Source organism: Rhinopithecus roxellana, chromosome 20 (genome assembly GCF_007565055.1).
Source record: "Rhinopithecus roxellana isolate Shanxi Qingling chromosome 20, ASM756505v1, whole genome shotgun sequence".
NCBI classification, from domain to species: Eukaryota; Metazoa; Chordata; class Mammalia; order Primates; family Cercopithecidae; genus Rhinopithecus; species Rhinopithecus roxellana.
This window is the reverse complement of record NC_044568.1, coordinates 16,999,529-17,018,913: the sequence shown is the minus strand read 5'-3', so window position 1 is coordinate 17,018,913 and position 19,385 is coordinate 16,999,529. Positions and strand designations below refer to the sequence as shown.

At 46.5% G+C, this 19,385-nt stretch overlaps 1 protein-coding gene across 1 annotated transcript; it reads right to left on the bottom strand.

Annotated features, from left to right (window-relative positions):
* Positions 1–16,416: 16,416 nt before the first annotated feature.
* Positions 16,417–18,147, bottom strand: MT3 (metallothionein 3). Its single transcript, XM_010365440.2, has 3 exons — positions 17,891–18,147; positions 17,576–17,641; positions 16,417–16,665 (listed from the first exon to the last, which is right to left on the bottom strand). The coding sequence occupies exons 1-3, from the start codon at positions 17,919–17,921 to the stop codon at positions 16,556–16,558; spliced, it is 207 nt and encodes a 68-aa protein (XP_010363742.1). The 5' UTR covers positions 17,922–18,147; the 3' UTR covers positions 16,417–16,555.
* Positions 18,148–19,385: the final 1,238 nt, after the last annotated feature.

The following is a 19,385-nucleotide window of genomic DNA, read 5'->3' as shown; positions in this document are numbered from 1 at the left end:
TTGTCTCCATTTTACAGATGATGCACTAAAGAGTTACGGGATCTGTTCAGGGTAACACAGCTTGTAAGTGGCAGAGGTGGGATTTGAACCCATACCTACATGTTTATGCCATGCTGAAAAGAGGAAATTAGGCTTGCTCTCTGTGGTCCTAAGGGCAGAATCAGGACAATCGCAGTCGGCGGGGAGGGGGTAAGGTTACAGGAATAAAGGTTGTGTTCCAGGTAGCAGGGTCTTTCCCCTTCTCTCCTCTCCTTCCCTCTCCTCCCATCTCTTTTACTTTCTTTTCTTTTTTTAAAGACAGGGTCTCAGCTCTGTTGCCAGGCTGGAGTGCAGCAGTGTGATCATGGCTCACTGCAGCCTTAACCTCCTGGGCTTAAGAGATCCTCCCACTTCAACCCTCCTGAGTAGCTGAGGCTATAGGTGTGTGCCACCACACTTGGTTAATTTTGTTTTTTTTGTTTTTTTTTTTTGTTTTTTTTTTTGGTAGAGATGGGGGCTCACTAGGTTGCCCAGGCTGGCCTTGAACTCCTGGACTCAAGCAACTCTCCCGCTTCAGCCTTCCAAAGTGTTGGAATTACAGGTGTGAGCCACTGCACCCAGCCAGAAAGGCCTTTCTTGCAATTAGAGCTGGTTATGAGTGGAAGGGACCCCTTGGGGGATAGTTCCCTGTTACTACAGCAGAGGCCAGCAGATCCCAGCATTAAATAGGGGGATAAGAAGAGGTTAGTTTCCTTCTTCCCCGGGAAATTCTGTGACTCAGTGGCCCCCATCACAGGCACCATCTATCCGCTCTTAGTTCTTCCTCCTTCTGCGGATGCTGCCTTCATTTTGGAGGTGTATTAGTTATCTTGCTGCATTACAAATTACTTAGCAGCTGAAGACAACACTCATGAACTATCTCAGTTTCTGTGGACAGAAATCAGACAGGCTTAGCTAGGCCCTGTGGCTCAGGATGTCTTATAGATAGCCATCAAGGTGACAGCCAGGGCTGCAGTCAGCTCAAGTGTCAGCAGGGACAGGATCTGCTTCCAAGCTCCCTCATGTGGTTGTGGACAGAATTTGGTTCCTTGTGGGCTATGGTACTGCGGCTTCCCTCCTTGTGACATGGGTCCCTCCACAGAGCATCTCACCACAGGACAGCGAGCTAGTGAGAGGGCCAGAGTGCGAACAAGGGTGGGAGCAAGAGAGAAGTCATAGTGTTTTGTTTTGTTTTTTTTTTTTAAATATTTATTTATTTATTTATTTGAGACGGAGTTTTGCTCTTGTTGCCGAGGATGGAGCGCAATGGCGCGATCTAGACTCACTGCAACCTCTACCTCCCAGGTTCAAGCAATTCTCCTGCCTTAGCCTCCCAAGTAGCTGGGATTTCAGGTGTGCGCCACCACGCCCAGCTAATTTTGTCTTGTCATCGTCTTTTATTCATTCATTCTTAGCGAAAGATGATATTAACTTTATTCAAGAGGCATCCAAGGCATGGGATCTCAATCACATGGCTCCAAATAGTGATATGATAGTGGCCCAGAGCAGGATACAGTCCCCTTCTCTCCCCTGCCATGTGGGGCGGGGATGAACAGGAAACTTTTCATTTTAAAACATCAGAAAAATTAGGCCTGGCACGATGGCTCACGCCTATAATCCCAACACTCTGAGAGGCTGAGGCGGAAGGATTGCTTGAGGTCAGGAGTTTGAGAACAGCCTGAGCAACATAGTGAAACCCCGTCTCTACAAAAGATTTTACAAAGTAGCCAGATGTGGTGGTACGCACTGCTAGTCCCAGCTACTTGGGCAGCTGAGGTGGGAAAGTTGCTTGAGCCCAGGAGGTTGAGGCTGCAGTAAGTTGTGATCGTGTCACTGCCTGGGTAGGGAGGGCAAGATTCCATCTCTATTTTTTAAAAATTAAAATAAATAGGCCAGGCGCAGTGGCTCATGCCTTAATCCTAGCACTTTGGGAGGCCGAGGTGGGTGGATCACCTGAGGTCAGGAGTTCGAGACCAGCCTGGCCAACATGGTGAAACCCTATCTCTACTAAAAATACAAAAATTAGCCGAACCTGGTGGCCGTGTCTGTAATCCTAGATACTCAGGAGGCTGAGGCAGGAGAATCACTCGAACCCAGGAGGCGGAGGCAGGAGAATCGTTTCTGTCAGGCCTCTGAGCCCAAGCCAAGCCATCGCATCCCCTGTGACTTGCACGTATGCGCCCAGATGGCCTGAAGTAACTGAAGAATCACAAAAGAAGTGCAAATGCCCTGCCTCGCCTTAACCGATGACATTCCACCACAAAAGAAGTGAAAATGGCCGGTCCTTGCCTTAAGCAATGATATTATCTTATGAAATTCCTTTTCCTGGCTCATCCTGGCTCAAAAAGCTCCCCCACTGAGCACCTTGTAACCCCCACTCCTGCCCGCCAGAACCCCCCTTGACTGTAATTTTCCTTTACCTACCCAAATCCTATAAAACGGCCCCACCCTTATCTCCCTTCGCTGACTCTCTTTTCGGACTCAGCCTGCCTGCACCCAGGTGATTAAAAAGCTTTATTGCTCACACAAAGCCTGTTTGGTGGTCTCTTCACACGGACGCGCATTACAGTTTCAACCTAGAAGGTGGAGGTGCAGTGAGCTGTGATCGCGCCACTGCACTCCAGCCTGGGTGACAGAGCGAGACTCTGCCTCAAAAACAAATAAATAAACATCAGAAAAATCATACCATTAACAATCTATAGTCAACCCAGGTGAAGGTTTTCATTCTACAGATTGTTTCCATATAGTAGAAATCCTCTTTGTAAACCATCACTTCTCTCATTACTCTCCATTGTTCCATAAAATAGGTATTTCTCCCTTTTCCAAATTATTTGGAAAACAACTTCCTCCCTTCTTTTTTTCTTCTAATATTTGAATTAAGAAGTCATCATCTTTTGTAACCTAATCACGGAAGTGATCTCTCATCCCTGTTTCAGTATTCTATTCTTTAGAAGCAAATCACTAGGTCCAGGCTGTATTCAAGGGGAGGGGATTACACCAGGGCATGAATACCAGAGTCTAGCATCACTGGGACCATCTTCAAAGCCTGGCTACCACTGGGCAAAGGTGCTGATACATGTGTGACTTCAGGCTCTTTGCATGTGCTGTTTCCTTTGTCTTGGATGCTCTCCTTAACCCTCTGTCTCCTTCATCTGGTGGGTCTCAGTTTAAAGGCAATTTGCTCAGGAAAGCCTTCCTGGAACCCCAAATAGGCCAAATCCATCTGGTACCAGCAAGCACATCCCTTCTTTGTAGCACTTATTGCAATTACAGTTGCCAGTAAGAAAGAAGTTAACATTTTTCTTTTTAATTATTTTTAATAGAGATGGGATCTTGCTCTGTTGCCCAGGCTGGTCTTGAACTCCTGGTCGCAAGCGATGCTCTTGCCTCAGCCTCCCAAAGCATTGGGCTTACAGGTGTGACTCACCACACCCAACCTGCTAAAACTTTTCTTTTTAAAAAAAAAAAAAAAAATTTTTTTTTTTTTTTTTGAGACAGAGTCTCGCTCTGTCGCCTGGGCTGGAGTGCAGTGGCTGGATCTCAGCTCACTGCAACTTCCGCCTCCCAGGTTTACGCCATTCTCCTGCCTCAGACTCCTGAGTAGCTGGGACTACAGGCGCCCGCCAACTCACCCGGCTAGTTTTTTGTATTTTTTTTTTTTTTTTTTTTTTAGTAGAGACGGGGTTTCACCGTGTTAGCCAGGATGGTCTCGATCTCCTGACCTCGTGATCCACCTGTCTCAGCCTCCCAAAGTGCTGGGATTACAGGCTTGCTAACACTTCTATATCACACATCCCGTGCCAGCTGTTCAGTTCTTGGCACATGTGAACTCAGTCCTTTCGACGGCCCTATAAGATGGGGACTGTTATTATCCACATTTGACAGAGGGAGAAACCAAGGCTCAGAGAGGTTAAGTAACACTGCCAGTCACTCACTAAGAAAGGGCCACACCAGGCATTGGAGCTCCAGAACCTGAGAGGTTGGCCTTCTGTCCCTCAGCCTCTCCCAGCAGCCGGTACTGTGTGTGGCTTTTTGTTTAATCCTTGTCTCCCCACGAGGCTGTGGGCTGTGTCTGCTGCATTCGTCGTCCTAGCTCTGGCACCTGGCACTGCGCCCGGCTCATGGTGGGTGTTTAATAATGCAGAGGAATGGAGAGAATTGGATCCTGCCAGGAGCTGGAAGGAGGCTCTGTGAAGGGCGAGGCCTGACTTGTGGAGAGCCAGCTTGGAAAACCTGCATTCAGGGAGAAGCTAAAATCCTGCTACATCATCCCTTCGTCACCCATCTGGCCTCAACTTTCCTCCTCTGTCTTACCTGTCCCCAAGCCCTGTTCTTCTGCTGTTGGATCAGACCCTGCCATGCTACACCCTTCTCCAAACACACACTCCAGGTTTTTGCTCCTCTTCTACCATCCCCCAAATGCCCCCTCCTCCAAGGAGTCTTTCCTGAGCCCCCAACATGATGGCATCTCTCCCTTCTTTTTTTTTTTTTTTTTTTTTTTTTTTTTCTGAGACAGGGTCTCACTCTATCACACAGGCTGGGGTGCAGTGGCTCTGTCACAGTTTACTGTGGCGTCAACCTCCCAGACTCAAGCAATCCTCTTGCCTCAATCTCCCAGGTAGCTGGACCACAGACATGCCCTAGCATGCTCAGCTAATTTTAAGAAAATTTTCGTAGAGACAGAGGTCTCACTATGTTGCTCAGGCTGGTCTCAAAGTCCTGGCCTCAAATGATCCTCCTGCCTTGACCGCCCAAAGTGCCAGGATTACAGGCATGAGCCACTGCGCCTGACCATCTCTCCCTTCTTAAAGCACCCAGAGATTTTGAGTTGCACCTCCCCTCCCTCCCTGAGCCTCAGTCTTCCCATCTATCAAATGGGCACAGCCTACGTGCCTTGGCCTGGATTTCTTTTCCAGCTCTAAAGCATCCAGGATTCCACTCAGGTTGTTCTTGCAACGGTCTCATCCTCCCCATCAGTCTATGAGTTCCCTGAAAAGCAGAGACCGTTTCTTTTCAAGTATCCCCAGTGACCAGCAGAGGGCATGGTGACTTTTGGGCATCCATAAATATTTTTGTGATGAAACTGTGTGGAGGGCTGGGTTGAGATGCAGACTCAGTGGATATATACATCTCCTGTGTGTGCTCGATCCCATGAAAAGCCAAAAAATGTCATTAAAAGGCTGAATGGCAGAAGATAAAGAAGAACCCAATCAGTAAAAGAGCAAAGTTGGAGGACTCACACTATCCAATTTCAAAAGTTCCAATAAGCCACAGTAATCAAGGCTGTGTGGTACTGGTATCAGGACAGGCATAGATCGATGGAACAGGATCAAAAGTCTAAAAGGAAATCACATGTATGGTCAATTGATTTTTGATGAAGGTCTCAAAACAATTCAATAGAGAAAGGGTAGATGTTTAAACTAATGATACTGAGACGACTGGATATCCACATGCAAAAAAAAAAAAAAGAAATCAGATTTTTACGTCACATTATACACGAAAATTAACTCAAAATGGATCATAGACTTAAATTTAAGAGTTAAAACTATAGAACATAGAACACCTAGAAGAAAGCATGGGAGAAATCTTTATGACCTTAGGTTAAACAAAGAGGTCTTAGATATGATACCATAATCACAATTTATCAAGGAAAAAACTGATGAATTGGACTTTCTTAAAATTAAGAAGTTTTGTGCTTCAAAGACATCATCAATAAAATCAGAAGACAGTCCCAGAAGACTGGGAGAAAATATTTACAAAGCATATATCTGATTAAGGACTGGTATCCAGAATATATAAAGAACTCTTACAATTCAATAATACAAACAATGGAATTTTAAAAAGGGCAATGCCTGTAATCCCAATACTTTGGGACGTTGAGGTGGGTAGATCACTTGAGGTCGGGGGTTCGAGATCAGCCTGGCCAACATGGCAAAACCCCATCTTTACTAAAAATACAAAAATTAGCCAGGTGTGGTGGTGCATGCCTGTAATCCTAGCTACTCAGAAGACTGAGGCAAGAGAATCGCTTGAACCTGGGAGGTGGAGGTTGCAGTGAGCCAAGATTGTGTCACTGCACTCCAGCCTAGGCAACAGAGACAGACTCTGTTTCAAAAACAAAAACATATGAGCCGGTGTGGTGGCGTGCGCCTGTGGTTCCAGCTACTTGGGAGGCTGAGTCACAAGAATTGCTTGAGTCCAGGAGGCAGAGGTTGCAGTGAGCCAAGATCATGCCACTGTACTCAAGCCTGAACAACAGCGAGACTGTCTCAAAAAAAAAATAAAAATAAAAATAAAAATAAACTGGCAAAAATGCATACAGAAAATAATTGAAAGCAGGGACTCAAACAGATATTTGTATAACAATATTCATAGCAGTATTACACATGAGAGCCAAAAGGTGGAAATAGCCTGAATGTCCATTGATGAATGAATAAACAAAATATGGCATAGACATGCAATGGAAAATTTATTCAGCCTTAAGAAGGAATGAAATTTTAACACATCTTACAAAGTAGATGAACCTTAAAAACATGATGACCAGGCGCAGTGGCTCACACCTGTAATCTGAGCACTTTGGGAGGCTGAGGTGGGCAGATCACGAGGTCAGGAGTTCAAGACCAGCCTGGCCAATATGGTGAAACCCTGTCTCTACTAAAAATACAAAAATTAGCCGGAGTGGTGATGGGCACCTGTTGTCCCAGCTACTCAGGAGGCTGAGGCAGGAGAATTGCTTGAACCCGGGAGGCAGAGGTTGCAGTGAGCCAAGATCATGCCATTACACTCCAGTCTGGGTGAAAGAGCGAGACTCCATCTCAAAAAAAAAAAAAAAAAAAAAAAAAATTATGCTAAATGAAATAAGCCAGACACAAAAGGACAAATACTGTATCATCCCAGTTTATATGAAGTAAGTAACATAGTCAAATCCACAGAGACAGACAGTAACAAGGTGGCCCCAGGCCTGGGCGGTGGTGGGAGCGGGGCAGGGGTGGAGTTAGTGTTTTATGGATAGAGTTTCAGATTGGCAAGATGGAAAAGTTCTGGAGATGGATGATAGTGATGGTTCACAACAATGTAAATGTAATGAAAGCCACAGCACTGTACACTTAAAAATGGTACATTTTATGTTATATATATTTTACCACAATAAAAAAGAGAAAAAATGGGCAAAATCTTCTAATAGATATGTCACCAAAGAAAATACATGAATGGCTAATAAGCACATGAAAAGATGCTTAACATCATGAGTCACTAGGGAAATGCAAATTAAAACCACAGTGAGGCCAGGCGTGGTGGCTCACACCTGTAATCCCAGCACTTTGGGAGGTCAAGGCAGGCGGATCACAAGGTTAAGAGATCGAGATCATCCTGGCAAAACTAAAACAAAATAAAAATTAGCTGGGCGTGGTGGCACATGCCTGTAACCCCAGCTACTTGGGAGGCTCAGGCAGGAGAATCGCTTGAACCTGGGAGGTGGCAGTTGCAGTGAGCCAAGATCGTGCCACTGCACTCCAGCCTGGTGACAGAACGAGACTCCATCTCAAATAAATAAATAAATAAAAATAAACCACAGTGAGAGACCACTTTATACTTGCTAGGATGGCTATCATAAAAAAGATGGAAAACAAAAAGTGTTGGTAAGAATGTGCAGAAATTGAAATACTTATGCATTGCTGGTGGAAATGTTAAGTGGTATAGCCACTTTGGAAAGCAATTTGGCAATTTCTTCAAAAGTTAAACACAGAAGTACCATATGACCCAGTAATTCCACTCCTAGATATCAACCCAAGAGAAATAAAAATATATGGCAAAGTAGAGCACAGAGGCAAGCACCTGTAGTCCCAGCTACTCAGAACACTGAAGTAGGAAGATCAGTTGAACCCAGGAGTTCAAGGCCAGCCTTGGCAACATAGCAAGACCCCCATCTCAAAAATATACATATATATATATATCCACACAAAGACTCATGCATAAATGTTTGCAGCCATTTATAAACATGGCTATCATCCAAAATAGCAAAAAAATGACAGCAACCCAAAAGCCCATCAATTGGTGAATGGATAAACAAAATGCAATATCTAAACACTACTCAGTAATGTAAAGGAAGAACGAATTACTAATACATACAACAAAGTGAAACGAATCTCAAAAACGTTATGTTAAGTGAAAGAAGCCAAATGCAAAAGACTACATATTGTATGATTCCATTTATATAAAATGTCTAGAAAAGGCAAACCTATAGAAACAGAAGGCAAGTCAGTGGTTGCCTAGGGGTGGGGGTGGGAGCAGGGATTAACTACAAATAGGCACAAGGGAACTTTTGGATGATGGAAATGCCCTAAAACTGGATTGTGGAGATGGTTGCACAAGTCTAAAAATTTGCTAGTATCATTGGATTGTACCCTTACAATGGGTAAATTTTATGACATGTAAACTATACATTGATAAGGGTGTTAAAAAATAAAAGAATGTCACAAGGAGGCCAGAAACTTTGAAAACTTTCTGAAAAACAAAAAGCAGATAGAAGACAAAGGATCAGTGACTAAAATATATAAAGAGCTTCTACAAATCAATAAGAAAATGACAAATAACTGAATATGGAAAGAACAAAGAACACGAAACAGCAGTTCACAGAAAATGACAACTAATAAACCAGTGGGAAAATGCTTAACCTCACCACTAAAAGAAAAGATGTAATTTAGAAACTAGGATGTCATTTTTCACCCACCAGGTTGACAAAATGTAAGGTTAATACCTAGGGCTGATGAAGAGATAAAGCATTGAAAATTCTCAAACACTGCAGGTGGGATGCAAATTGAAATAGCTTCAGTGGAGGGCTGTCTGGCAGGCTACGTGAAAAGTAATAAGGGCTATTTCCTATGCTCCAGTGATTACATATCTCAGCTTGTAACTCAGAGAAACTCACTGGCACAGGTGCACAGTCTGCATATTGAAACAAGTGGAAGCCACCTAAATGTCCATCCATCAGTTTGTAAGACAGTTGCAGAATGAACTATGATATAACCATTCCATGATGTTTTCTGTAGCAGTTATTAGATCTTTATCTCCTAACATAGAAAAATTGTCAAGACTTTTTCTTTTTCTTTCTTTTTTATTTTTCTTTCTCTCTCTCTCTCTTTTTTTTTTTTTTTTTTTTTTGAGACAGGGTTGTGCTATGTTGCCCAGGCTGGAGTGCAATGGCATGATCATAGTTCACTGCTCTCTCAAACTCCCAGGCTCAAGTGTTCCTCCTACTTCAGCCTCCCAAGTAGCTAGGACTGCAGGTGTGTGCCACCATGCGCTGGCTCATTTTTTTAATTTATTATTTATTTATTGTTTTTGAGATGGAGTCTTGCTCTGTCGCCCAGGTTGGAGTGTAGTGGCGCAATCTCGGCTCACTGCAAGCTCCGCCTCCCGGGTTCACACCATTCTGCTGCCTCAGCCTTCCGAGTAGCTAGGACTACAGGCGCCAGCCACCATGCCCGGCTAATTTTTTGTATTTTCAGTAGAGTTGGGGTTTCATCGTGTTATTCAGGATGGTCTCGATCTCCTGAACTCGTGATCCACCCGCCACCACCTCCCAAATTGCGGGATTACAGGTTTGAGCCACCATGCCGGGGGCCTGGCTCATTTTTAATTTTTTTGGAAAGACAGGGTCCCACTTCTCACTTTGTTGCCCAGTCTGGTCTTGAACTCCTAGGCTCAGGTGGTTCTCCCACCTTGTCTTCTCAAAGTACTGGGGTTATAGGCGTGAGCCACCATGCCTGGCCAAGACATATTGTTGAGTGAAAAAAAGGAAGTGGTACTATTCACTTGCATACCTAAAAATTAGCCAAACAGAAGTGAACATTAATATGTGTAAAGCTAAAGACACCCTCGATTCTCCTGGAAAATCCCATTTCCTTTCTATACACAAATGTGGAGTTTTTAATTATCTTTTTACATAATTAGCATTATACTATATGTATTGTATAGCACTATATGATATGCACTGTTCTACAGCTTTTTTTTTTTTTTTCATACTTAATGGTAAGTTGTGGAGGTGTTTCCACTGCAGTTTCCAAGTCTTTTTTTTTTTTTTTTTTTTTGAGACGGAGTCTCGCTCTGTCGCCCGGGCTGGAGTGCAGTGGCCGGATCTCAGCTCACTGCAAGCTCCGCCTCCGTGGTTTACGCCATTCTCCTGCCTCAGCCTCCGCAGTAGCTGGGACTACAGGCGCCCGCCACCTCGCCCGGCTAGTTTTTTGTATTTTTTTAGTAGAGACGGGGTTTCACCATGTTAGCCAGGATGGTCTCGATCTCCTGACCTCGTGATCCGCCCGTCTCGGCCTCCCAAAGTGCTGGGATTACAGGCTTCAGCCACCGTGCCCGGCCTAGTATCCAAGTCTTACCTCATTCTTTCTATTAGATGTTCATTATGATCTTTTTTTTTTTTTTTTTTTTTTTTGAGACAGGCTGTTGCCCAGGCTGGAGTGCAGATCTCCGCTCACTGAAACCTCTACCTCCTGAGTTCAAGCAATTCTCCTACCTCAGCCACCTGAGTAGTTGGGATTACAGGCGTGCACCACCACCTGGCTAATTTTTTGTTGTTGTTGTTGTTGAGACGGAGTCTTGCTCTGTCGCCCAGGCGGGAGTGCAGTGGCCGGATCTCAGCTCACTGCAAGCTCCGCCTCCCAGGTTTATGCCATTCTCCTGCCTCAGCCTCCTGAGTAGCTGGGACTACAGTCGCCCGCCACCTCGCCCGGCTAGTTTTTTGTATTTTTCAGTAGAGACGGGGTTTCACCGTGTCTGCCAGGATGTTCTCGATCTCCTGACCTCATGATCCGCCCATCTCAGCCTCCCAAAGTGCTGAGATTACAGGCTTGAGCCACTGCGCCCAGTCAATTTTTGTATTTTTAGTAGAGATGGGGATTCGCCATATTGGTCAGGTTGGTCTCAAACTCCTGGCCCCATGTCATCTGCTTGGCCTCCCAAAGTGCTGGGATTACAGGTGCGAGCCACTGCAGCTGGCCCATTATGATCATTTTTAAAGTCTACTTCTCTACAAAAGGATATTTAGCTTGTTTTGAGACTTCTGCTGATACAGATGATAATACAATCCTGGGTGAAGTATATACCCAAAGTGGCTGTACCTATTTACACTCTTCAGGGAATGGAGGTATGTAACCAGTCCCCTACCCATCACTATTAATAAAAAATAACAACCTTTTATGATTTTGCCAAATGAATGACAAAATGTTATTTTAGTTTCCATTTCCTTGATATAATGAAGTAAAATATTCATTCTATTTCATTTCATTTGTTCTTTAGCCTTTCAAGTTTTTTTCCCCATGAATTGCTTAGTTATATCCTTTACCTAATTTTTTTTTCTTTATTTGAGATGGAGTCTCTCTCTGTGGCCCAGGCTTGTGGGGAAAAGAAAGAGAGATCAGACTGTTACTGTGTCTATACAAAAAGAAGTAGACATGGGACTCCATTTTGTTCTGTATTTGAGATGCTGTTAATCTGTGACCCTACCCCCAACCCCGTCCTTGCAAGAGACATGTGCTGTGGTGACTCAAGGTTTAAAGGATTTGGGGCTGTGCAGGGTGTGCTTTGTTAAACAAGTGCCCGAAGGCAGTATGCTTGTTAAAAGTCATCGCCATTCTCTTAATCTCAAGTACCCAGGGACACATACACTGCGGAAGGTCGCAGGGACCTCTGCCTAGGAAAGCCAGGTATCGTCCGAGGTTTCTCCCCATGTGATAGTCTGAAATACAGCCTCATGGGAAGGGAAAGACCTGATCGTCCTCCAGCCTGACACCTGTGAAGGGTCTGTGCTGAGGAGGATTAGTATAAGAGGAAAGAAGGCCTCTTGGCAGTTGAGATAGAGAAAAACATCTGTCTCCTGCCCGTCCCTGGGCAATGGAACATCTCCGTGTAAAATCCGATTGTATGTTCTATTTACCGAGATAGGAGAAAACCGCCTTAGGGCCAGAGGTGGGACTTGCTAGTGGCAATGCTGCTCTTTATGCGGTGAAAATGTTTATGGAGATGTTTGCATATGCACATCAAGGTACAGCACTTTTCCTTAAACTTATTCATGTCACAGAGATCTTTATTCATATGGTTTTCTGCTGACCTTCTCCCTGCTATGACCCTATTGTCCTGCCACTTCCCTTTTTCTTAAAGATGGTAAATATAATTCCCTCAATAAATACTGAGGGAACTCAGAGATTGGTGCCGGCGCGGGTCCTCTGTATGCTGAGTGCGGGTCCCCCGGGCCCACTTTTTCTTTCTCTATACTTTGTCTCTGTCTCATTTCTTTTCTCAAGTCTCTCGTTCCACCTAAAGAGAAACACCAACAGGTGTGGAGCGGCAGGTCACCCCTTCACAGGCTGGAGTGCAATGGCACGATCTCGGCTGACAGTAACTTCCACCTCCTGGGTTCAAGTGATTCTCCTGCCTCAACTTCCCAAGTAGCTGGGATTACAGGTGCCCACCACCACACTTGGCTAATTTTTGTATTTTTAGTAGAGATGGGGCTTTGCTATGTTGGCTTGAACTTCTGACCTCAGGTGATCCATCTGCCTCAGCCTCCCAAAGTGCTGGAATTACAGGCGGGAGCCACTGCACCCGGCCTTTTGCCTAATTTTTAAATCGTTGTCTGTTTCTTATCTATTTATAGAAACTATTTATATATTGTATATACTGATCTTTTGTCAAATGTGTGTGTGTATGTGTACAAAAGATCATATGTATGTAGACAGTAGTACCCCTTATCCAGAGGGGATACCTTCAAGATCCCCAGTGGATGCCGAAGCTGTGGATAGTACCGAACCCTATATATATTATGTTTTTTCCTATGGATCCATAGGTATGATAAAGTTTAATTTATACATTAGGCACAATAAGCGATTAACAAATAATAGAACAATTGTAACAACATACTGTAATAAAAGTTATATGAATGTGATCTCCCTCTCTCTTGTCTCATAACATCTTATTGTGTGTAATATTTTTGGACTGGGGTTGATTATAGGTAACTGGAAAGTGAAACTGTGGATAAGGGGGGACTACTATATACACACACTATATGACTCAGCTCCGGCTGCTATAACAAAATACTGTAGACTGGGCAGCTTGCAACAGACATTTATATTTTCACAGTTCTGGAAGCTGGAAGTTCACGATCAAGGTGCCAGCATGGTCAGTTTCTTGTCCTGGCTCATAGGCCGCCCCCATCTCACCATCTTCACAAAGAAGAGGTATACTCACGTGACCTCTTCTTCGTGCACAAGAGGAGAGAGTGAGCAAGTGAGCTCTTGGTGACTCTTCTACAAGGACACTAACCCTATAGTTGGAGGGCCCCACCCCTGTAACTTCATTTAGCCTAAATTACCTCATTATAAACCCTGTCTCCAATTACAGTCGCATTGGGACTTCGGGCTTCATCATGAATTTTGTGAAGGGGACACAATTAAATCCACAGCACACAGTATATTAATAGAAACTATTGTCCTTCATCATTTAGCTTTGTTTATTGTTTAAAACTGTAAAATATGATGACATAAAATTTGCCATCTTAAAGATTTTTAAGTGTGCAGTTCAGTAATGACAAGTACATTCAGATTGTCTGCAACCCATCTCCAGAACCCTTTTCGTCTTGCAAAACTGAAACTCTATACTGATTAAACAGCTCTCAATTTCCACCTTGTATTAGTTTGTTTTCACACTGCTATAAAGATACTACCTGAGACTGGATAATTTGTAAAGAAAAAAGATTTAATTGACTCACAGTTCCGCATGGCTGGGGAGGCCTCAGGAAACAATCATGATGGAAGGCAAAGGGGAAGCAAGCACCTTCTGCACAGGGTGGCAGGAGAGAGAGAGAGAACAGAGGGGGAACTGCCAAACACTTTCAAAACCATCAGCTCTCATGAGAACTCACTATCATGAGAACAGCATGGGGGAAATCATCCCCACGATCCGATCACCTCCCACCAGGTCCTTCGCCTGACACGTGGGGACACAGCCAAACCATATCATCCTTCCCTCCAGCCCCTGGCAACTTCCATCCTACACTTGCACCTGTCTCTGTGTGGATAGACTATAACTGCTCTAGGTGCCTCATACGCATGGAATCACATAGAATTTGTCTTTGGGTGACTGGTTTGTTTCACTCAGCATAATGTCCTCAAGGTTCATTCATGTTGTAGCATATGGCAAATTTCCTTGCTTTTTAAGGTTGAATAATATTCCTTTGTATGTATACAACACACTTTGTTTATTCATCTGTCATTGGACACTTGGATTGCTTCCACTTTTTGGCGATTATAAATAATCCTATGAACATGTATATAAGAACACCGCTTCCAGACTGTGCTTTCAATTCTTGGGGGGTATATCTAGAAGTGGAATTGCTGGGTCATATGGAATTCTATTTTTAACTTTGAGAACTACAGGTTTCCACAGCACTGCATCATTTTACATTCCTACCAGCAAGGCACATGGGTTCCAATATCTCTACATTCTGGCCAACACTTTTTATTTTGTATTGCTGATACTAGCCATATTAGTGTATGTGAGGTGATTTTGCTTCTTTTTCTATGATTTTTGTAACACAAGGCAAGCCAGAAGCAAGAAAACAATGCATGCTTAAGTTTAGGGGGCTACCCTTCAGTTAGACAGTCTGTATTCAAATCCTGGCTATACCACATCACTCTAGCTGTGTGTCCTCATGCAAATTTCCCCAACCGCTAGTGCCCCATTTGTAAAATGAAGTTAAAAATCATACTGATAGCCTTGGCAACATGGCAAAACCCAGCCTCTACCAAAAAAAAAAAAAAAAAAAAAAATTAGCTAGGCATGGTGGGATGCACCTGTAGTCCCAGCTACTTGGGAGGCTGAGGTGGGAGGATTGCTTGAGCCCTGGAGGTCCACACTGCACTGCTCTGATGGCACCACTGCACTCCAGCCTGAGAGAAAAAAAAAAAAAACCCTGCCTCTAATCCCAGCACTTTGGGAGGCCGAGGCTGGTGGATCACTTGAGCTCAGGTATTCGAGACCAGCCTGGGCAACATGGTGAAACCCCATCTCTACAAAAATTAGGCAGACATGCAAATTGTTCCAACACCTTTTACTGAGTAGTGTGTACTTTCCCACTGGTTTCTAGCAACACAGAGGTTTGTTTTTGGACTGTCCTCTGTCCAATTGATCTATTCCTGACCCTCTACCATTTTCCAGAGCTTTGGAAACAAGTGGAGCTAACAGGTTGGAGAAAGCTCCCTTTGTTGTTCCTTTTCAAAGCTGGCTTGGCTTTCCCCGCATTCTCCTTTTCTAAACTCAGCCTGTTAAAATATATATATATCTCCTGGTGAGCTTTTGAATTAACTGTCAGCAAAAACTAACGTGGAGGAAAAGTGATGTGTTCACAGCGTTGTATCCTCTTACTGGGAAACTTTTGTCTCTCAGAATTCATTTCTCCCTTCTTAGCTCACCCAGGTAAACCTGAGTGTTCTCTTTCACCAAGGACTGGATCACAACCATTGTGGATAAAAGCTCTTATTACCCTTGAAGATAGGAGGGGCTGGAGACAAACTGCCAAATGAGAAAATGTGAAAGGGAACGGAACAATGTGCTTTGGGGAAACAGGCTACTCAGGGTGGTGACCTTGGGAATGCAGCTGACTGTCAGCCAAGACAAGCCCCTGGGCCTCCTGGACATTCCTCTGATAAATCTGAAAACAGACAGCTTTGCAGGAGCAACTAGAAAATCCCCAAATTCACAGGCCCTACAGGCTAGGGGCTGGCTTTAACTCCCCCTAACTCTATTCTACAGATGAAGAAAGTGAGGTTAGGAGGTTGGAGAGGGCCAAACCTAGATGAGCCTGGTCTCTCCTGTTTCCCTAGACTTGAACTTGACTTAGCAGGAGGGTGGGGTGCCATCTGAAGGTGGAGGAGAATGCATTCTGTCCCCCAGGCTCCACCCCAGCCCCAAACAGACCAGTGGCCAAGTCTCAGTGTTTCTTCCTTTTTTTTTTTTTTTTGAGACAGAGTCCTGGTCTGTTGCCCAGGCTGGAGTGCAGTGTCGTGATCTCAGCTCACTGCAACCTCCACCTCTTGGGTTCAAGTGATTCTTTTGCCTCAGCCTCCCGAGCAGCTGGGATTACAGGCACCTGCCACCACGCCCGGCTAATTTTTGTATTTGTAGTAGAGACAGGGTTTCACCATGTTGGCCAGGCTGGCCTTGAACTCCTGACCTCAGGTGATCCGCCCGCCTCAGCCTCCCAAAGTGCTGGGATTACAAGCGTGAGCCACCCTGCCCAGCCAGGGTTTCACTCAACTGGGTGGCTCCCTTGGAGTAGGCTCCCCCCGACTGCTCCGCATCCTTCCCCCCTTTAAGAAGAGACTAGTCCTTGGCTCATGCTGTTCATGGGATTTATTGCCACTCCCCTAAGGTCAGCAGGGGAAGGGGATACCAGCCACACCTCACCACAGGCATAGGTGGCACTGAGCCACCTGGCACTATCTCCATGTGCTCCACATGGAGGGGTGCTTCCTCACTCGCAGCAGCTGCACTTCTCTGCCTCTGCCTCGGCCCCCTCTCCGCCTTTGCACACACAGTCCTTGGCACACTTCTCACACTCCGCAGGGCAGCAGGAGCAGCAGCCTGCAGATAAAATGGAAGATGATCAGTCTGATGCACACTCCCGAAATCCGTCCCCATCAAAGGGGAGGGAAGGGTGCTGGGTGGGGAGTCATCCTCGTTCATTCAGCCAGGGCTGGTCACAGCCTCCTCCTTAGTCTCGCACCTGCTCTGACTCAGCATCTATGTCGCGGCAGTGGCATCCTGCACCACCACAGGAGAGAGGTACCCAGGAAATAGACCAGAGCCCCTTGGATGGATGCCAGGAAGTCCTGGGGGCTGGTGGGCTTAAGCCCAGGTTAGGTGGGTACTAGGCCTTAAGGAGAAAGCATCACAGGGTAAACGACCTTGAAAGGGGCCTTGAAGGATAAACTTGGGAGGGGCAGATATGATACAGATGTAGGGGGCCCAGGAAAGCCGTGGGGAGGGAGTGGGGACCTGTGCCTGGTCTTATACCTAGAGAAGAAGGGAGCCTTCCTCCCACCTCTTACTATCTATGCATATTACACTGTTGTGAGCTGGGGAGATTCTGAGATCAAACTGAGAGGATCCGTAAGGCCTGAGAGAGGCCAAGGGACCGGAACTCTACAGCTGAGCCCCAGCCTCACTAATGGCTTCCCCAGGTTTTGGGGGTTTTGAGGGGTGGGGCGGGAAAGATTGGACCAGTGTAGCAGTCCTCAACCCCAGCTGCCATTGGAGTCTTCCGGGGATTTACAAAAACCTCTCGTCCCATGCCTAGGCCATCAATTCCTAGGTGTGGGGCAGGGGCATCTGTATTTTAATGTCTTCCCGGGTGGTTCTGTTCCAGCAAGAGTCAGAAACCACGGGATCGGGGCCTGGCGGTCTCTCCGTATCCTGAGTATCCTGCGTGGTGAGACACCAACTCTGCAGAGCAAAGGGGGCGGCGGCAGAGGGGAAGGGTCCCCGCACTCACTCTTCTTGCAGGAGGTGCATTTGCAACCCTCGCACTTGCAGGAGTCCGCGCAGGTGCAGGAGCCACCTAGAGAGGGCGACGCCACAGGAAGGGTTAATGTGGACAAACTCGGGTCCCCATGCCTGTCACGAGGAGATGGGGTACCAAGTCTCCCTGTTCTCCGTGACACAGGCATGCCCACCCTTCAGGAGGTGAAGAATAGGGAATCAGGAGCCCTTCCCCCAAGTGTCCTTGAGCGAAGGCGCGGGGCGTGGGTTTTTTTGCAGGTACAAGGGCGCGCAGTGCCTCAGGATGGGAGCGGGGGCGGGGGCTCACCAGAAGGGCAGGGGCAGGTCTCAGGGTCCATGTCGAAGCGAGCAGCAGCTGGAGGCTGTGAACGGGCTTCTCCAAGCAACTGGACGCGCGGCTTGGCTAGTGGCAGCAGGTGGCGATGCTTTTATAGCCCCAGGCGGGGGCGCGCATGCCAAGCCCGCCGGGCGCCCGCCCCTGCGCACCGCGCCCGCTCTTTGCGTTTGTGCGCTCGGGCCCCGGCGCACGCACTGCGGCATCTGTCCCCCGCCCCCGCCGTGTGTGTGCACTGCTGGGGCCCGCTCGCCCACGCCCGCGCGTGCGCCCCCACTCCCACCCCGCTGTCGCTTGCACGACCCACTCGCCGCCGCCACGCGCGCGCTGCCAGTCCGCTCCCCGCGTGGGTCTCGTAGGGGACGTGCCCGCCGCAGCAGCCGCCACTGCGTGGAAGCGCGCACGTACCATCTCCGAAAGTGGAGAAAAAGGCGCTCTGCGTATTTCCCGGCTCTTCCCTTCCTCTCTTTCCCTTCATTCGAGAATTCTCCGGGATGCCAGATCTGTTCAAATGGGTTGCTGGGCTGGGGACAGAAAGAGCCTCCTCACGTTGAGCCCGACACTGACTCTTGCACCCTCCGAGTGCCACTGGCAAGGGGCGTGTTCCATTTCCCCGCTGTCCTGCCTGGCATCTTCAGATCCTTGACTCCTAACCCTCCATCATAAGATAAGAAAAAGTGAGGCCAGAGAAGCAGGAATGTGCATAGGTCTCAGAATGAGCCTGAGGCCGACCCAGGCCTAGAACTCTCAGAACTCAGGTACTTAGAGGGATTGTCAGTGGGGGGCATGTTAAAATCACGGCAGCTCAGTGAGATTTTTCTATTTTTAAAAAGGAGGCCGGACATGGTGGCTCACGCCTGTAATCCCAACACTCTGTGAGGCCGAGGTGGGCGGATCATCTGAGGTCGGGAGTTGGAGGCCAGCCTGACCAACATGGAGAAACCCTCTCTCTACTAAAGATACGAAATTAGCCGGGTCTGGTGGCAGGTGCCTGTAATCCCAGCTACTTGGGAGGCTGAGGCAGGAGAATCACTTGAACCTAGGAGGCAGAGCTTGCAGTGAGCCCAGATCACGCCATTGCACTCCAGTCTGGGCAACACGAGGGAAACTGGGTCTCAAAAGAAAAAAAAAAATTATCTGGGTGTGGTGGCATGCACCTGTAGTCCCAGCTACTTGGGAGGCTGAGGCAGGAGGATTACTTAAGCCCAGGAGGTTGGGGAGGCTGCAGTAAGCCTTTTTGCACCACTGCACTCCAATCTGGGTCAGAGCAAAATCCTGTCTCAAAAAGAAAAGAGAGCCTAGGTAAAATAAGATTGATAAATATTTATATGAATATAAGGGATTTCGGTGCAAAATGAAAGGAAAAGAGGTGTAAGCTGCCAAGGAGAATCATTTGTGACTGAGCAGGGTAGTGTGAGTGAGAATGAGACCCTGAGAAGTGGAGAGGAGAGAGGTCATTGAAGTTTGG